Raw genomic sequence first — 20,616 nt, forward strand, 5'->3', positions numbered from 1 at the left:
TATTTTGAAAAGGTATCTGAGAGGAAACCCTGAAAAGACTGACAATTTTTACTCTGATTCATTGGACAAAATACCATTTATTTATTTATAAATAATGAGCAGGTTTATGGTCATGAAACACAGAGTGTTCTTGTGTGCAATTAAGTTAACAGATCAAACTTTTATATACAAATAGGTTTTATTTCCTGACATTGACAAGCATCAACAACTGAGATTCTTCTGCATTTTACTGTGAAGCACATCCTGCTGAGTTATAATTGGGCTCGGTTGCAAATCAGTATATCCAGTATATCCAGACTCAAACTTGCGGCCCTCCAGATGTTATGGACTACAGTTCCCATCATGATGCTGGCAGGGGGTGATGGGAACTGTAGTCCACAACATCTGGAGGGCTGTGAGTTTGACACCTGGGATCCAGAGTTTCAGCTTGAGGTTGCCCCAACCTGGCCCTTTTTCATGACCCTACGTACCCATGCTTACTCTTCCAGATCGGACCAGTCGGAATTCCGGCTCAGGCAGTGTTTTTAGAGCACACTTGATCATTTGGAAAAATGCCAGGCCAGAACTGGATAGAGAAGTACATGCTGTTGTCTTTTACAGACCCCACAGATACAGAAAGTAAGTTGAGCGATTTTAGTAGTATACATCTCAGAGGTTGGCAAAAGTTAGAATGCCACCAGTTCTTCCAAATCATTTCTAGCTAGTAATGCGCAAGGTTAGAGGGGTCCTGTGTCAATGTGTTATTTTCTCCATTTCTTGCAATAATCAGCATATTTGTCTCTTATGATCCCATTGGAATGGGATAACTTTTGAATTGCCTGATTGCACCATAATTGTTTAGACCAGGTTTAATTTGACCTTACAAACAAGATATGCTAAATTCAATTGAAATGACTTACATATGGGAAGTTTGGAGTGGGGAAGAGATTTCCCTTATTTTTGGAAGATGAATGTAGTTAAACATCCTTTGTTTCTAGTGACAAGTAGTCATTGATGTTAAGTTAAAAACTTAAATTTAGCCCTTCAAGCTAAGATAGTAACTTCAAGCTAACATGAGGTTGAGTCAAATTAGCTCACTGATCCGCAATGACATCTGCTTGTGGAATCTAAACCTTAAACTTGCTGTAGAAGCTATCCCTTTTAAGATCCTCACAAAAGGCACCTTCGTTAAAGTTTCCATGAATTGTAAATTTATTTAAATAAACTAAAAACCACAAAGTTCACTGAAACCATCTTTAACTGGTTAACCCTACTCCTTTGGATATTGTATTGTGCCAGTCAGGAATGGTGGTTGTGTCAGTATTGCTGGGCTAGACACACACACCAAAAGAATAGTCTTTCTGTTGGTTCAAGAGTTCGTATCTCCCAGAAGAAGAAAACAGTGAAGCTGAATGTGAGATGTGATCTCACAAGGTAAGTTCTTATCACAAATTTAAAAGAGATGAGTGAAACTTTAAGAAATACCTTTACTAGGGTACAATATAATGAGTGTGCATGCTTCCATACCCAAGTTCTCTTTTCAATATTGATTACTCAGTTTTCTGACTTTCTGTTCCAGGGTTTGGTTTCTATGGATGGGTTCCAGATTTTGGCTGGTTAGTATGAGGCTGTCGTGGAGTAGGTGGCCGAGTTGCTGTTGAATGGGGTGAGGGTGCTGGCAGGGATGCTTTTCCAGTGTCAGGATTGTTTCTGGTTGTGCTTGCCTTGACTGCAGGACAGTTTGCATTGTTAAGTTCTGGGCTGCTGTCTTAAAAGAGAGAATAATAAAGCCAAATTAACAAACATTACCCCAAATGCTACTTATTTGACCAAAATGGTCAAGAATGCACTTAGGCATAACTCCCAAAATAAGTTCCCATAACATTTTGAGTTATTCCTGAATATTTTTTCTCTACATGCTAATATGCGCTGATACCTGTGAAGTGATAATTACCAGTAAATACTGCGCCGCTTGTGTCTCTGTTGAAGTAAGTTTTTGAGAGTTGTGGCAATTTAAGCTTTCTCTAGGAGCAGCAGTGGCGTAGTGGCTAAGAGCAGGTGCACTCTGATCTGGAGGAACCGGGTTTGATTCCCAGCTCTGCCGCTTGAGTTGTGGAGGCTTATCTGGGGAATTCAGATTAGCCTGTACACTCCCACACACGCCAGCTGGGTGACCTTGGGCTAGTCACAGCTTTTCGGAGCTCTCAGACCCACCCACCTCACAGGGTGTTTGTTGTGAGGGGGGAAGGGCAAGGAGATTGTAAGCCCCTTTGAGTCTCCTACAGGAGAGAGAGGGGGGATATAAATCCAAACTCTTCTTCTCCTGTATATTAAAGCTAAATTGATTCCCTCCCAGGGAGTGAATGGAACCATTTCAATTTCTTATTCAGTAAGAGAACTGTATCCCATTCTTGTAACAGAGACTGGGTACCTGAGCGCATCCACCCATATTCCTGCCTGGGTGCTGAGATCGGAGGGGGAGGTCCTTCCTCCATAGATTTGCCGGGTGCCTACTCTCTTGGACTTTTGGCACCTGGTGAAGACCATCCTCTTCACCTGGGCATTTGGCTGACTGCCCCTTCAGGAAGCGCCCTCCCCTTAAATGTCTGTAAACCTCCTACCACCCTTTTTTGTAGGTGGGGTACATGTGGGAGGTCTTAGATTGTGTTTGGGTTTTTAGGACAGGATTTTACTGTGTTTTTACTATCGTGATTTTAATGTTATATGGTGTTTATTGTAACACGCACTGAGACTGCAGTGAAAAGCAGGTAATAAATGGGAAAAAAAGTTAACTGAATGACTGGATGCCTACTGTAATGTCCATATGGGATTATTTTAATTTATGGTGCAGTTTATATTGTACCTCTTCTAGGAGACTTCTTTATTGGATCTAGGAGTGGCCCAGGTATTACAGTATCCCATAATGACAATTGGGATTAATTTTAGCCCTATCAACTTGAGCCTGGCCCTAGCAGCATGATCAAAACAAGGATAAGTCGGTTACATTACAGAGCCATTAAAAGGTCACAGGAAACTTGACAAGGTTTTCTAAAGCCCCACTGGAACTCAGGGCACAATTGGCTTTGTCCCATTATAATATTTGGGGCGGGGGGCGGGGGGAGGCAGGCTTGGGAAGCCTTTCAGTAAGTAATATTAGAGTGAGCCTTTTCACTCCACAGTGGGATAATGCAAGTTGGTGATCTTATTGCTTGACCAAGGCTAACATTCACAGCTTTTGGAACCCCCAGTCCTTGCTCAGCAATTCTGTGCAGTTGCATGCTAATCCTTTTACTTGAGATTAAAGAGATTGGTGATTTAGAAACTGATTCTCATCACTGATCTCTCATGTAGAGGCAAAATGCTAGCTCTTATTGCAGGTCATACTTCTGGGGCCCAATTTTAGTTGTGGGCGTGGGGCACTTGCATCAGGCCCTGCCCCGAGGCTTCCTGGTCTAACCTGCCAAAAAGAAAGTGTCAGTAACATATTTCCTTCCTCAAATCTGGGGGGGGGGGGGGGGGAGGAGGAGCAGGAAAGTAGGGTTGATTTCCCCCCTCATGGTCCCTGCGCATCATCTTTTTAAAACAGCAATTACAATAATGAAAGAATGGGTGCTGCTTAATGTTGATTTTGATAAGGGATGTATAGTGAAAAACGTACTAAACAGCTGGACATTATAATAGCTGTTGGTTGAGGAAGGAAAAAATCATCCTGACTTGCTGTCTCTTCATGGTTCTGTTGAATAACATTCACTGATAGCATTCAAATGACCTCGCTTACCTTCAGTTAGTTTGAGCTCGTCCGTGGTCTTTGCACAAGGAACAAACAGGTCTTCTAAATCTTGTACAGCAGGGTTGGTGGACGCTTTGTTATTTTTCTTATTTTTTTCTTCTTCGCGTTGCTGCAGAGATCAAATAGTCGGCATATTATTAGTTTAAAAACCTTGGACCTTTGTTTTGGAAAAAAAAAAGGTCTTGCATCAAAGATTAAACTCTCATGTCATCGGAGCACTTTTTCAGAATCTGAAAGTGATCTGAAATGTGGCTATATTTGAACTTACATTAGCCGTGTCTAATGTTTTGATGCAATCTGACAACATTCTGTCACAATGACACTTTGGTTTTAGAAATGCATAGCAGAAAGTAGCCAGACAGTGGTGGACAAAGATATAAGCCTGTCGTTTTGTAACTTCTAAATCAGAGTGTCAGTGAAACATCTTGCAAAGTTTGTTGGTAATTGACCACATTTGATCATTTGTCAATCTGCAGCGCCCAGAAAATGTTTTTTTTTAAAAAATGCTGTAACTTGACCAGCTTCATTTAATGTTAACATCTCTGTTCAAATAAGTGAATGAAACTCTAAGCCATCCTCCAAATCCACCTTGTCTTTGGGGTACTGTTTTAATTAAGGAATTCACACAACTCAAATACGTCAAACGTGGAATTCATTTCACATGCCTCAACTATAATTCTATTCATACTTAACAGCTCAGGTTATTTGTCCCTCACATAAATTGTGTTAGTGGTAAAGGTTAATATTTGTAATATTAAATATGTCATCTGCAGAAAAACTAATATAATTTTAGCAAGAGCACAAAGGAATTTCTTAAACTGCTTCGGACTCTGAAAAGGTGGTATAAAAATATTCTAAATAAATTAATAAGCATTGCAAGCATTTGTAATTATTGGCTATTTTGTTTTTTTACAATAATGTGAGTCAAAATCTAGAACAGTTACTTGTAATACTTGACGTGAAAAATGCAAACCTTTGGCTTTTTAATTTGCAAGTTAATTTGATAAATCGCAAACATACCATTTGCATTTTCTTCTTCAGCTCTGCGTTTGCTTGTTGATATGCTTCAGCCACTGCATTCAGGTAATATATGGCAAGGCTGCAAAATCAAATGTTAAACAGTTTTTTAAAAACCTTATCTTTTCAAAGATACACTCAGGCATTACAACTGTATTGCCTGATTTAAGAGCCTTGCACTGCAGTTTGTACTGGAGACATTTTTAGCAGTTTCAAGGTGCAGTCTTGAAAGACATACAACAACCATTTTATGAAAATTCTTCTAAAAGAATATCTATCTAAAAGAATAAAAGCTGGCATGGTGTAGTAGCAGGTGGATTCTAATCTGGAGAACCGGGTTTGATTCCCCACTCCACCTGAGTGGTGGAGGCTTATCTGGTGAACCAGATGTGTTTCTGAGAGAGTTCTTTGGAACTCTTTCAGCCCCACCTACCTCACAAGGTGTCTGTGGTGGGGAGAGGAAGGGAAAGGAGCTTGTAGGCCACCTTGAATCTCCTTACAGGAGAGAAAGGGGGGGTATAAATCCAAACTCCTCTTCATTTAGAAGCTGTGTATAACACACTCAGGATTAGCTTTATTATTATTACTATTCTTTGCTTCAAATCACAGTTTAAAGTGGCAGTTGGAAAAACTGTACATAACCTTGCTAAAATCTCCCAAGCATATAACACTCCAACCTTGCTTTATTGCCACAACTTACACCATAAGTAGAATTGCAGGTATAATCAGTCCTGGGTTTGCCACATAGCCAAAGATCTTGGCTACAAAGGGTGGGAAATCATATTTGATGGTCTCTTGGATGACATCATACATTTTCTTTTTTCCACTGGAAAAAGTAGAAGAATGGGTAGTTATAAAGCAGTCAGCAATCATACTGAACAGTTTATGGAATATATTCCAAAACAATGGCTGATACAACTAATGCTCAGAAGGCAGCTTTTCAGAGATACTCACTCCCCTGTGTACTTCGGAGTGTCCGAGGAGACCTTTTGTTTTTGAGTTCTTATACTAGTTGTAACTTGGTAATAAGCTGTTGTAGTGCACTATACACAAGTCTCCCCTTAAACCAACAGTAGAAGGTCTATGTATGGACACATGTCACGAATAGAACTAAATCCATGAGCAGTACGGTTGCAGCAATTATATAACAGGTGGATGAGGGCTCCTTGACAAGTTCAGGTCTGATATAAAAAAAATCTTTTGAAGCTCTTATTATAATAATATAAAGCTTTACATGCAACTTTCTCTGGCTTGACAAATAGTATATTTACCCTTGTACATTTGTATACATTTTCTGAGAGCACTGAAGAAGGCCTTAGGGCCAAAGTGTCTGCATGTGTTACCAAACTATATATATATATATATATATATATATATATATAGTGATTTTAGTACCTTTGGCTTTGGTTTTAGTACCTTTGGCTTTGGTGATTTTAGTACCTTTGGCTTTGGTTTTCCATCTTTTTATGAATTTGTGCACACAATAAAGAAATTACTGTTTTGTTATTTCATGATAGCACAACCTTTTTGGTACAACACAGAACGTCACTTCTGTAAAAAATGCTATTGTAGTCTATTGCAGTGTTTATTGTATGCCATCTACCTTTTTATTGGAATAGCTCTACCGTTGTAATCTGCTTTTCTACATTATATGTCGTGTCTTAGGCAGTTTTAGCTTGCAATGTTTTCCAGTTCTGTAATCCTAGTTCTGCTGCATTGAGTATTGGAGGTCTTTGATGTCTGATTGAATTGCTTTCATATTTTGAAATCTGCCTTGAGCCTTGGTGAGAAATTAACAGTAAAATGTCTGCTGGTGTCAGTATAAACCATCTAAGGACAAGGGAATGGTTCGTTGCAGCCACTAATAAACTATGCAGATTTTGCAAGATAGCAGCCCTATTGCTGTTCCTTGTATCCCAAAAGCAGGTGGTGACTTCTTAGACACAATCTTAAAGGGAAAGATAACTGTATGAAAACAGGGGTACACTGTTTCTCTTTCCTCAAAATTATGTGAGGAGATAGCTACTGTCGCTGCTTATTAACAGAAGAAAGATCCAAGACCATGAAGCTAAAGGAACAATTTGTTCTGCACTGGCTCCACACTGAGTCAGAGTCAGCAGTGCAGCCAGAAACAGTTGCAAATCAAATTACGGCTCATTGACATGATAATCTGAGCCACGGAACAATTTGCGCAAGGCTGATTCAGACTGACGGTAAGAAATGCTTGTTAATATAGCGATTGCTGAGCATATTCTGAACAGGTCGGTCTTTATTATCCCTCTGCTTTCTACAGTCACGATTGTTTAGAACAAAAACGTTGCTCCAGAACGCAGGAGTTTGTTTTTCTCAGCTGGTCTGACATTCTGCAGTACTTTTCACCTAAGCACGGTTGATTGATCTGTTCAATAGTCACCTCCCAGGTTAAGAGTATGTTCCTCTTCTGGTTTCTTGGGCGAGCTCACTGAGCTCAGAATATAGTGAAAATATGTAAGACGGATGTGTGCTTCGAGATGCAAGAAGTTTTCTTACCAACATATGAAATAATGTCCAGGGTGAAAGCAGTGCCTGGAGATAGCCACCTCTCCTCTCTCGCCCTGCCCAAATCTAGTTATTTAGGTGCTGATTAAGACTCTCAGAAGAGAATACACTGAGCTTTGGCAAGGAAAACAGGTTCCAAAGCTCAACTGTTGAGAGCAGTGTTTGTAGCTCATGGCCATTTGAAGGCAATCTTGCATATATTATCTTGCAGTTAATATCTTGCAGTCTTACAGATATTATCTTCCCTTCCCCTCAACTGCCCGTCCCAGCAGGATGGACTATATCTGTTGTGTCTTACAAGTGAGCGGAACTTTCTCTTTACATCCAGTTTGGTGAAATGGGAGGGAGAAGGTGGCTATAGTTCTGTTTGTTACTCAGGAGAAAGCTGCCTAGAACTCATTGGGGCCAACCTCATCAGCTTGAGCTTCTATGGCCGTGGTTCTCAACCCGTGGGTTGGGACCCCTTTGGGCAGGGGTAGGGAACCTGCGGCTCTCCAGATGTTCAGGAACTACAATTCCCATCAGCCTCTGTCAGCATGGCCAATTGGCCATGCTGGTAGGGGCTGATGGGAATTGTAGTTCCTGAACATCTGGAGAGGTTCCCTACCCCTGCCTTTGGGGGTCGAACGACCCTTTCACAGGGGTCGCCTAAGACTCTCTGCACCAGTGTTCTCCATCTGTAAAATGGATAAATGTTAGGGTTGGGGGTCGCCACAACATGAGGAACTGTATTAAAGGGTCACGGCATTAGGAAGGTTGAAAACCACTGTTCTAGAGAGACAGCAAACTGTAGTATGCAATATAGCACCAAATTAAGCAGGAAACCAGTTGCATTAGTTCCCTGGTCTAAAAATACATGCATTTCTTTCTCCCCCTCCCCACTACCTGAATGGTCCACAGTCAAAAGATGGAGGAAGGGACATAATGGTGTAAGCCACAGGCAACAGGCTTAGGAACAGAATCAGTAGCAAGAGCCCCATATAGAAATTGTTTGACTTGGAGGCCTTGAACACCCGCTCGTGGGGAACATTGCTGCTCATAACAGCCCAGCTCTGGAAATACATGGATGTGAGTAAACGGAGCACATTGATGCCAACAAGTCCTGGTGCATAAAAGGATCCCATCCTGTAACCAGAAAGGAAGGTGGGGGGAGAGAGAGAAAGGAATATAAAACATTTTGAAGAAGTCTGAAACTGTATGGTTCAAGGGAAACCTGGGAAAGGGTTAAGGGTGGATTAAAAGGCCAGGATGCCCAGAGCATGGCGGAAGTCATGAATGATTACTTTCCTTAAGAGTAACACTAATGTGAAATTAGAATCTAAAAATGCAATCTGGAGAGTTGGATGAATGTGATACTGCCTATGATAATGTGTCATTTTAACACATTAGATCCTGCTTGTAATAGAATGCATTATAAATATATGAAATATGAAAATTCGTGAAATATGAAAATTCATATGAAACATGAAAATTCATGTTGTATGAAGCTGCAACCCCTCTTCTGCCTCTAAAGCAGTGATGGCGAACCTTTTTGAGACTGAGTGCCCAAATTGCAACCCAAAACCCACTTATTTATCGCAAAGTGCCAACATGGCAATTTAACCTGAATACTGAGGTTTTAGTTTAGAAAAAATGGTTGGCTCCGAGGCGTGCCTTACTCGGGAGTAAGCTTGGTGGTAGTCGGTGGCTTTGCTTTGAAGCAACTGTGCAACTCTTCCAACAGGTGAATCACGACCCTAGGAGGGTTTACTCAGAAGCAAGCCCCATTGCCAGCAACCGAGCTTACTCCCATGTAAAGGATAACACTTTAGTTCTTCACAAGAAAATCAGTGGGGTTTAACAGTGCTCAACAGGATTACCTACACTGCTTCCCCAAAACTAGGTCTTAGGTTTAATGCTAATAATTGAGCCCAGTGGCCCAGGCCAGCCTAGATGTGGAGGGGTGCGATTCCCCCCCCCCCCCACATGACGAACTCGGTTTGCGTGTGCCCACAGAGAGGGCTCTGAGTGCCACCTTTGGCACCTGTGCCATAGGTTCGCCACCACTGCTCTAAAGGTTCTATGTCCGTTACTGAAGCACTTGAAAAAAGATGATGAGTTGCTCTCTTCCACACCTGTTATCCTAATCTTGTTCCATTGTACTCTCACTCCTCTGAGCTCTGCAGAGGTTCCTCCTGGCAGGGTCAAACTAGCAGGCATAATCGTGTGCTCTTCTCTGTCCCTTCTTGAAAGGGATATTTCACAAAAGGAAGAGAAAGTTTCTTATAAAACTGGTAATGCTGCATTGGTGAATTTGTCTCATAAATGTTACCCATCTCTCTTGATCTTTCACGCAGCATGCTGTAGTGGTTAAGAGCGGTAGACTGGAGAACTGGGTTTGATTCCCCACTCCTCTGCCTGCTGGTTGTATGAAGCTGCACCTTGGGCCAGTCAGAGTTCTCTCAGAACTCTCTCAGCCCCATCTACCTCACAAGGCATCTGTGGGAGAAGAAAGAATTGTGATTGTGATCCACTTTGGGACTCTTTAAGGTACAGAAAAGTGGTGTGCGCAGCCAAGTTGTCTTCATGATGTCTTCTCTACCATTATATTATTTGCCAAAAATAATTAATAGGAATGAAAGAAATCATGGCAACCTGATTTAACCTGAAATGTATTTTGAATGCAGATTTTGGGTTTTTCATGAAGAGTACACGGTGCTGCCAGTTTCTGTGCTCATTAGCTCAGGCTGTATTACTCACCTAACAGGTCTTTTTATGCCTATGAATTCCTCCTCCACAGATAGTTTTCCTTAACAGACAAGAATAGGAATATTTCAAATAACTGAAACTAGAAACTATAATTCTGTCCATAGCATAGCAGAGCAGTCATGGTGTCTAGTCTCTATTATTTGAAGTATTCCCGTTCTTTTCTTTGTCCCATTATTTCCTTCTGCTGCTGGAGCATACCTCTTGTCGGATCAAAGTTCCTTGTGCCAACAGAAGACTCCCAGCACAGACTCTGCCATTAGCGGAAAAGGTTTGGGTTCCAATCCAGAACTGCCACAGATCATATTATTTAATTCCATCGTTCACAAATGATGTTCATGGGTTCCTCAGAAGCTTATTAAAAGTTCCTCAGTGATAAAAGTAATCAGGGCAGAGCAGTGGCGTAGTGCCAAAGTGCTGGGGGGGCACGCGATTCACCAGGCGCGCACTTCTGCGGGGGCATGGCAAGAGTGTTCCAGGGGCGTCGTGGGGGCATTTTGGGGCATGTGGGGGTGTGTGTGCAGGGCACAGGTGTGCCCCAGGTGTAGTTCCCCCTCGCTCCGCCCCTGGGGCAGAAGAAGCTCATTGGATGGCAGCTTGCCAACCACTACTGAGCTTCACTTCTGTCAGGGAGCTGCAGAGGGATATTCGGTATTATGAAGTACAAATGGAGGACCCTTGAAGTCTTGCAGAGAAGGGACATTCTTCCTTTGCGGGTCAATGTAGCTTAAAGTGTCCCCAGCTACCTCCATAAAGTTCCCTGCTGAGGTGTCATGATGTAAACCTGTGAGATACTGTTTGGTGAATGGTGATGTCTGTCCTTTTTTGACTCCCTCCAATTTTATGACATCTTTTTTTTAGTTTTGGAGTTCTCCCAGATTTGTAGAAACATCACCCCTGGTCTTATTTTGTATATTTTTTCATCCACATTCTTGGGACAAGTTTAGAATAAGATATCAGAACACATTTCCTATGGGGAAAGGCTATGGGGCTTCTCAGTTGAGGAAAAATGATGACTGATGCAACCTTTATTGTCAAGAACAGTTGCTCTTTAAAACAGTTAAAAACATAAACCTCAAAAAGTATGAGGAATCATAAAAACAGCTAACCAATTTAGCTAATCAATTCTTCTTGTATAAAGTTTACCTTTTGAGGGTTATATTTTAACTTCTTTAAAGTGCAGTTGCTCTTAACAATAAATATGGATTTGTAATATTGTTTTTAATGAAGAAGAGTTTGGATTTACACCCCCCTCTCCTGTAGGAAACTCAAAGGAGTTTACAATCTCCTTTCCTCCCACCACAAACATGCTGTGAGATGGGTAGAGCTGTGACTAGCCCAAGGACACCCAGCTGGCATGTGTTGGAATTATTGTAGTTCCTCAGATAAGCCTTCACAGCTCAAGTGGCAGAACGGGGAATCAAACCCGGTTCTCCAGATTAGAGTGCATGTGCTCTTAACCACCACGTCACTGCTGCTGCTTGATCATGGCTCAACCCTTCAGGGTTCCTACCATGTTTTCCCGAAAATAAGACAGGGTCTTATATTAATTTTTGCTCCAAAAGATGTTAGGGCTTATTTTCAAGGGATGTCTTATTTTTTTCCATGATTTTGCGCCCACCATGTGACCAGATGAGCTGCGCCGGGGAATCTGTAACTAGGGCTTATTTTTGGAGTAGGGCTTATATTCCAAGCATCCTCCAAAAATCCCGAAAAATCATGCTAGGGCTTGTTTTCAGGATAGGTCTTATTTTCAGGGAAACAGGGTGGTACTTAAATGGGAGACCACCTAAGAGGTCCAGTTGGCAATGGTAAACCTTCTCTGTTCATCTCTTGCCTTGAAAACCATACAGGGTCACTACTGGTTGACTGTGATCTGATGGTATTTTCCATCACCACCATAGGACACAGTTGTATGGGTAATTAAAAGAGCCACATTGACAAATTCTGCAGCTGCCCACACCTTGTGGCAAAACTGGTGTGATTTAAAACTTTCTTGACAAAATAGCTGTTAAGACAAAAATATATCTTACCAGATCATTCCTTGATTGAAGACTAAGCCAAGCACATTACCACTAATGTCAAACTCTGCATAAGAAGGCTATGGGGGGAAAGGAGAACATGGCTAAAAATTAAATATCAGCTCTAGGGGATGAGTGCAAAGAATTCAGGGGAAACCTAAATACAATCCTTGCATGAAGAATTTATGTCTGTTCACTCACTGCACTTCGGATTCTTGGAATGAGGCTCTGTTAAGATTATAGTAATAACTGAATGCAAAACTTAAGTATTTTACTGTATCTGATAATACTAGTTTTGTACATCATTTAAGAGGCAATTTTTTTCCCAGAAGTGTCACACAAATGACCTCTATGATTACTCCTTGAGTAATTCAAGGAACAATCTCTTACCAGACTACAATGTATTCTCCCACTGGGATATATTCTTTAAACTGATTACCAAAATATTCAGAGGGTGGCAAGGGCCTTCTTTTGGAGGACACATGAGGTGTGGGGTTTGTCTATTTCAGTGTGTGAGATGGGTTGGGGCACAGCTGTGTTATGGCTTCATCAGCAACTGCATGTTGAATTGAGGCAAAGGATCTCCAGTGCCCACATTCATACCACCCTGTTGAAAGCTGATCTCATCTGAAGTTAAGGTGGATCATGCCTGGCTAGTACTTGGATAGGATGTCACCATGGAAAACTGTTTTGGTTCTCATAGAATACCCTCACTGGCACTCAGCATGTGTATTTCCCAACCTCAGCCTAAAGCCAGACCTGTGCGCTCCTGACTTTTCTCCATTGGAGTGGTGACTTGGAGTTTGTTGTCAGCATGTGCACACATTCAGTGGAGCTAGGGAGGGTGTGATACATAAATACATCCCCTGCAGAGGATGTCCAAAGGAGGTAGAATCAGCCGAAGCAAACTTGACTGCCTGGCATTCCTGCCCACCCTGGTTGGCTTTCATTTCTCCATGTAAAGACACATGAGTAGGTTTTTGGCCACTTCCCCTCTTATTCTGTTTCCTTGGTGCAGCAGATCCAGCAGATCTTGGTCTGCTGACCTTTCCTAACTACCCCTAGAACCAGAGCTAAGGATGAAAGTTTGGGATGAGGACAGATATCTGGCCTGTTTCAGAACCTCCTGGTTTATTGGCCATCTAAGTATGATGGAGTCCTGGTTACCTCCCTTGGGAGCTTCCTCCCTCTGCAGCTGCCTCCTGTGTGCCCTGGATCAGCATGTTTGTTTCAAACTAAGACCTACACTGTTCGCTCCAGGCTCTCTCCACTTGATGCATGGTGTGGGAGGAGAGAAGGAACTAGTACATGCTCCTCTGATGTCTGTGTTGAAATATTCATCAAAGCCTGGAGGACTGTCCCCAGCTGAAGGCACTGGTATGAGTTGGTTGGAGCCCTTCAAAACATCATGTTTTCTGTCTCTCTGGGGGAATTCATCCGGGCTAGCAGATCTGATATGCTGTAGCGTTGTTTCTTTGCCTCAACCTGTGCAGTACTTGTATATTTGGAAATAAATTGATTTTTTTGCCACTTAGAACAGTAGGGAGTAGGTAACAATATGTTTATTTTCCCATATGAAATGATGTCATGTATAAATTATCCAGAATCTCAGGCAGAGACTTTATGCCAAGTTTTCCCTAGAGAGACTGTAAGCACAAATGGTCCAGAATGATTCAGGGGATTTTACTTGGAAAACACCACTGAGAGCTGGCTTCCTTTGGGAGAATTTACTCATTCTGGCTATACAGTTAAGCTGGCTGAAGCTAAATCCATCTAAGATGGAGGTTCTGTGGCTAGGCTGGGAAGATTCGAGATTAGGTCACCAATTTCAGACTTTGGACAGGGTGACATTAACACCACCATAGAGCATCAGGAGGCTGGGTGTGGTCCTGGATGCCTCCCTTTCTGTGGATGCCCAGGTCACGAATACAGCCAGAGTGACATTTATCCACCTTTGCCAGGCTAGGCTGCTGCTGCCTTACCTGTGTCATCCAAGTCTAGCCACGGTGATCTATGCAATAGTCATCACCAGGTTAGGCTACTTTAACTCTCTCTATACAGGGCTACCCTTGGGCCTGCTCTGGAAACTTCAGCTGGTCCCAGAGACATCCAGTTTTCCTCAGCCAGAGACAGGGGCCCCTTCCGCACACGCAAAATAATGCGTTTTCAAACCACTTTCACAACTGTCTGCAAGTGGATTTTGCCATTCTGCACAGCTTCAAAGAGCACTGAAAGCAGTTTGAAAGTGCATTATTCTGCATGTGCGGAATGAGCCAGGGCTTTTTTAGCTCTGGCTACAGCCTGGTGGAACTCTCTGTTGCATGAGACCCAGGCCCTAGACTTTCCACGAGCCCCTTTGAGTCTCCTGCAGGAGAGAAAGGGGGGATATAAATCCAAACTCTTCTTCTTCTTATGGCTGAGGCAAGTGATAGTTACATCTTGCAGCCTCCTTACCCTTGTTTTGTTTTTGTTGTATTTATAGTTATCTGTTATTCTTTGATCTCTTCATTTTTTCTTTCTTATCTCCTTCTCTTGGTTGTCCTCATCAGGGGTTTAAATTTTTATTAAGGCCGCCAAGTGGATTTAAAGTTAGAATTTTAATAAGGTTTTCATTATTATTGATTTTATATTTAATGTGTGAATTATGATGTGAGTATCCCTAGGCCTGACTGCAGTCTGGAAAGGACAGGCTTCAAATCTAACAAATAAATAAGCCATATTGGATGGCATTATTGGGTATTTTTGCACTACCATGTGGGGTACTGTGGGCTTCATGCTGGGTATTTCAAGGAATGACACATCTGTAACCCCAAACTAATCTCGCCTTTTCTGGTGAGGGCAACCTGGCTTCAGGAAGGAAAAAAAACATTTCATAGGCATATTTCAGTGAACAAAATGCAAATAGAATTAAAATATGGTCCCAAATATTTGTTAAAAGAAAAATACAGTTGCTCACATAAAAATCATTTACTTACAAATCCAGCCTCTAGGTCCCAGCACCAGCAATAATTTACAAATCTGACAAAGCAAGCACGGACAAAATCTCCCACTAGTATAGTTACGTATGTCACAAGTATATCGGACACAGTGAGCCTTACAAATTCCTGCAACAGAAACAATTATGAAGCATTTGTGCGGTGTTTTCTGATAGCATCTCCTCAGTATGTTTATTTTATGATTCAAGAAACACTTCAAGAAATAATTAGGCATCACAGCTGTACGTTAAAGCAGAGTTGTCTGCAGTGGTGGGATCCAAAAATTTTAGTAACAGGTTCCGATGGTGGTGGGATTCAAACAGTGGTGCCGCCGCACACGCACCTCCAGTCCCTATTGGGCAGGGAGGTTGCTTTAGTAACCCCTTCTCAGCACTCAGAAAAAATTAGTAACCACTTCTAGATAAGTGGTGAGAACTGGTTGGATCCCACCTCTGGTTGTCTGGCTTTTTGACTCTGCTGTAAAGCAAAGGTTGCTGGGAGTTCTGATGCATACGACCTCACTTTCTACGGGCTAAACTAAAGTCTTTTTGAGGGATATTACCCTTCTGCCTTTGTCTAAATTGTAGCATTTCTGAATGGCTCCTTCAGTTCCTAAAGGTCCAGCAATACTCATTTGGGCGAAGGTTTAAAAGGAAGTCTCGGGAGCCACCTCATTAGCAGTACATTTGTGTTTCTTACATACTGCAACTCATTTTTTATTTATCCACATCCATTCTAAAACAAAGGAAAGCAGCCTCTCAGAATGCAAACTGTAGCATGGCTTCCAATAGAGTGCAGCACAGAAACACTTTTGGCTGAGGATTATGTTGCCATCTTGATATCTGTCGGTTGTGCATACGGCACACAGATTTGTTTGGATTCCTCAGAATAAGAAGAGAGACATGAGAAATCATCAGCATAATCTCAGGAGGGTTTTGGAAATTGCTTACCAGGATAACCTGAATACACAAACAATTCTACAGATTTAAGGTATTTTTATTGTTTCAAGTTGATATAGAGTGATTTTTTTTGTTTTGTTTTTTTTAAATTGTGTCAGTACTCATATATAAGCTCACACCAATTTCCTCCTCAGACTTGGGAGTGCCTCCCTCCCCAAACATGAAAAAAGTTCTGATAATGTAAAACAACATAACAACACATAAAATAACTTAACTCTTTCTAACAAAATTGGTTTATAATGTTAAAACTGAGAAGGTACACTGTTCAATTGCTTGACTGAAAAGCTTTCTTTTCTTAGACCCTGGATCTCCAGGCAGTTTAAGTCCATTTTAGGCTTTTGGGGGGGCTGGCCGCTGAGCCCGCCCCTCTTTTGTTGCCTGCGCACTGGCTATATATCTGACCATCTGCCTACCCCCTCCCACTCAGGGTTTGTCCACTGGGGGTTGGATCCCAGACGCCTTTTATTATCATTCATTTTTTGTAGGTTACTACTGCTATAGTTTTAATAGTTTTAAAGTTTTGTATTGTTTTAATTGGGGCTATTCGATTTGTTTTATTGTCCTGTTTTTTGTTGTTGTACACCGCCCTGAGCCCTTCGGGGGTAGGGTGGTTTAGCAAATCAAATCAAATCAAATCAAATCAAATAAATAAATAAATAAATATGTTCCTTTGTCTGAGGAAATTTTCTTGCCTCAGGTTATGGTCATTTTTTTTCTGCTAGTATTGTTGCCCTAGGTTTCTTGATCAGCAGCTCGTATGGTCTTAATGGCTGAGGCTAGTTTTCACTGAGGTTATAATCTTTTGCCTGGGCTGTACCATTTGTTTACAGATAAGTTCCACATGACTGATTTGCTTTATGTTCAAAACCCCATGTCCATTGAAAACAAATCAAAAAGCCCAGAAACTATTTTTCTGACACCGAGCCATCATAAACTCATTTTTTCTAAGGTTGCTAAATCTAGCCTGGGAAGAGCCTGGAAATTTGGGAGTGATGCTTGAGGAGGAGAGAATCTGGGGAGGGATTTGAGGTTGGCAACCCTGGTTCTACTGCGTTAGTTTTATCCTGACACATTAAGGCCTTTTCTATACAAATCATTTACAACATTCCCGGGATGATAATAAAACTTTTCCTCTGTGGACCTCTGCATGTTTTTTCCCCACCCATTTGGTTCCAGAAACATTTCCCAGAAGCTTTTCTCCGTTATTTCTGAAAACACTTTTACTGCGTTGTTTTTTGCTGAAACATTTCCAAGCTAGCTTCCCTCACAATACGATACTTAACATGATTTTTCTTTCCCATGAAAACAGCAGGCCATTATCCAACTCCCCCTTTGCAGTCGGCCAACCTCCCCTTCGGTGCTTGCTCGGCCATTATTTTGTCCCTCACCTTGCCACTCCTCTCCTCTCAATTTCTACTTTCTTGCCTTTTTCCTCCACACCCCAGTCACTGTTTTTCAGCACCATTGAATCTGCAATGCTATGAATCATTGCTGCAGTGCATGCGTGAAAAAAGCAAAAAATATATTATAATATGGCTGTCAATGTTTGGGGGAAGGGAGTGCAGATGTACTACTTTGTAAATGTTGGGATCAAAAACACTTTGAAATGGGATAATTGTGATATGTGGACATTCCCTAAAACTAAGTCTGAGTCTGGTTTTTTTTTTTTCTGACTCTTTCTTCCATGTCTTTTTCATCAGGCAAGAAGAACTGTGCACAGCATTACGCTGATAAATATTTTTCCCGGACGTGTCTTGATTAATACAAAGTTGGAGATGACAACATTTATGCCTGTTGGTGAATCCCCTGCAGATACTCTTCTCCCTTCTTACCCCCATCCTTAAGAGTTAGATGGCAAACGCAGAGCTGAGACCTCTGCCTTCACTTCATAACAAGTAGCTCCACCCTTAACTTTCAGGTCTTTTTTTCTCTCTCTTTCCATTAGCCCTTTTTTCATATTCATATTTTTTGTTCATATTATTATTATTTTTTCTCAAGTTTGTTTTCCAGTTGGGCAAAAAAAAAAAAGGATTCATTGACCTCACCTGCCTTTCCTTTTTGCTGTGACCACTAGATGTCTCCTGTGGTTCAGTTTCATAGTCTGCTTTGTAAACCCAGGTATTTCTGTAGTCTCCTTGACAGACGTATCTAAGGTTGCACTGCAGCATATTTTGGGAGAGCTGACAGCATTACTTCATTTGCTTTGTGTCCCCTGCCTCTACTTCTGTTGATCATTTAATTTTACTCCACTGTGTTATAGTACGCTGGGAGTTCTATGCAGATTGAGCTGGAAGAGTTCTTTTATCTCCTCTTGTCCTAACAAAAATGTGCATGTGTCATTCTCTCTCTTTCTTTCTTTGTGTCTCTCTCTCTGTCTCTCACATACACACATTTTGCAAAAACTGCTTTATTACAGCATTTGGATAAGGCAACCCTACACCATTCAAATAAAGATGGGAAGAGTAAGACAATCCACCAATAACGACTGTCTTCACTGACTTAGCGTGCATTATGGTAAATCCCAAGGGCTAATGGGAAGGATTCCACACATTTGGTTGTGTGCATTATTAGAGTATTTGTTTACCATTTTTCTATTTAACCCAGGGGAATTAGACTCTTGCAGCAGCCATTTCAGCCCCTGAAAACCACATGGGAGGACAGGAGTTCCTAATCCTCCCTGTGGTGTGTTCCTTAGGATGACCAGGCCCTAACAGGATTTTGAAAAGTTAAAGAAGTATAAAACAGTGCCAAAACCCTGTGGTGGACTAGGTAGGGCAACGAGGATGATTGAGGGACTGAAGCACCTTCCTTATGAGGAGAGGCTGCAGTGTTTGGGAGAGGAGACGTCTGAGGGGAGATATGATTGAAGTCTACAAAATTATGCATGGGGTAGAAAATGTTGATAGAGAAAATTTTTTCTCTCTTTCTCACAATACTAGAACCAGGGGGCATACATTGAAAATGCTGGGGGGAAGAATTAGGACTAATAAAAGGAAACACTTCTTCACGCAACGTGTGATTGGTGTTTGGAATATGCTGCCACAGGAGGTGGTGATGGCCACTAACCTGGATAGCTTTAAAAGGGGCTTGGACAGATTTATGGAGGAGAAGTCGATGTATGGCTACTAATCGTGATCCTCTTTGATCTGAGATTGCAAATGCCTTAACAGTCCAGGTGCTTGGGAGCAACAGCCACAGAAGGCCATTGCTTTCACATCCTGCATGTGATCTCCCAAAGGCACCTGGTGGGCCACTGTGAGTAGCAGAAAGCTGGACTAGATGGACTCTGGTCTGATCCAGCTGGCTTGTTCTTATGTTCTTATTGTCAAGTTTGGTTCAGTTTACAGGAGGAAGAGATCCTATCCTAATATCTGATCAGCATTTATTAATTGTGATGTTCGGTGCGTAAGTTGTTAGCAGTGGTAATATGGCACCGTGGAGACAAAACTTCACACTGTTTTGGCAACTTAGAAACCAATTTTTTATAATGGTCTTATAATTGCCTTAGCTAAGATGCATGAATGGGCCTGGGAAAGGAGTGTTTGAGGTATGGTGTAAGAAGTGTATTAACCAAGTTAACTAGGTGAGAGACAACATGCGAATGTAGACAGCATTTCCTGCTAAACATAAATGTGAGGTCTAAGCTAAGCACTCACTGCAGCAATTTTCATTAGGAGCTTTTACGCAAAATTCAAAGTGATAATGTTTAAAGCCATAAATGGCCAAGAGCCTGGCTATGTAAAGTGCTGATTTCTTTCTTATGAACCTACCCAGCAGTAAAGATATACATCTGAAGCCCTTCTCTGTATCTTCAGTGGTGAGACGGATTGCTACTGGAAAACTGTTTCTGTGATAGACCCAAAACCTAGGAATCCTCTCCTAGGCATGTTCACCAGGAACCATCTTTGCTAACATTAAGTGTCAGGTAAAATCCTTTCAATCTGTTTGTGTTACTATCATATTTATTTCCCTGCAGTTGCTAACATTTGTTTTGGGTTGAATTCTGTCTAGTACAAGTGAAGCTGCAAGGAAATCTCTTGCCCCACCACACCCACTGCAGAAATCATGCCCAAGAGAGACAAGAGTGAAGTGGAGGTGTCTAATGGGAGAAGAACCCCCCCCCCCCAAATCGCTCTTCTTCCATAGGCAGAAATGCCTCCTGCAAACAGTGTCTAGGATCCCAGCATGTTTTTATTGTTGATTAAATTTTGTTGTAAGAAAACATTTTGTTCTGTGAGCTGCCCTGGAGGCTTTGTGTTGAAAGCTGGGATATACATTTTCCAAGTAGATGAATATGAAGCACTCTCTGCTGAAGCAGACAGACCATCGGTATAGCAAGGTCAGTGTTGTCTACTCGGACTGGCAGCTCTCCAGTGTTTCAGGCAGAGGTATTTCCAATCACCTACTGCTTGGTCCTTTTAACTGGCAATGTTGGGGATTGAACCTGGGAACCTGGGAGCTACAGAACCCCAGTATCTTAAAGCCGACCAAGCCAATATCCATCTGCAGACACAATTTTTGTAAGAAGGCATGACTGTAAGTGGGGGTTAAGCACCAAAGAAATGCAAAAGCATCTTCCTTATTTAGAGAAT

At 41.7% G+C, this 20,616-nt stretch overlaps 1 protein-coding gene across 1 annotated transcript in view; it reads right to left on the reverse strand.

The window, feature by feature from the left end:
- Positions 1 to 71: 71 nt before the first annotated feature.
- The window catches only part of TMC2 (transmembrane channel like 2), a 63,264-nt gene continuing 42,719 nt past the window's right edge, over positions 72 to 20,616 (reverse strand). The window contains exons 14-20 of the mRNA XM_048510826.1: positions 15,066 to 15,194; positions 12,103 to 12,170; positions 8,210 to 8,449; positions 5,487 to 5,612; positions 4,790 to 4,868; positions 3,758 to 3,878; positions 72 to 1,747 (exon numbers count right to left, since the gene is read on the reverse strand). Of these exons, the coding sequence (XP_048366783.1) occupies positions 1,569 to 1,747; positions 3,758 to 3,878; positions 4,790 to 4,868; positions 5,487 to 5,612; positions 8,210 to 8,449; positions 12,103 to 12,170; positions 15,066 to 15,194 (942 nt within the window). The 3' untranslated portion in view covers positions 72 to 1,568. The remainder of the gene's footprint in view (positions 1,748 to 3,757; positions 3,879 to 4,789; positions 4,869 to 5,486; positions 5,613 to 8,209; positions 8,450 to 12,102; positions 12,171 to 15,065; positions 15,195 to 20,616) is intronic.

Source organism: Sphaerodactylus townsendi, linkage group LG11, assembly GCF_021028975.2.
Source record: "Sphaerodactylus townsendi isolate TG3544 linkage group LG11, MPM_Stown_v2.3, whole genome shotgun sequence".
Lineage (NCBI taxonomy): Eukaryota > Metazoa > Chordata > Lepidosauria > Squamata > Sphaerodactylidae > Sphaerodactylus > Sphaerodactylus townsendi.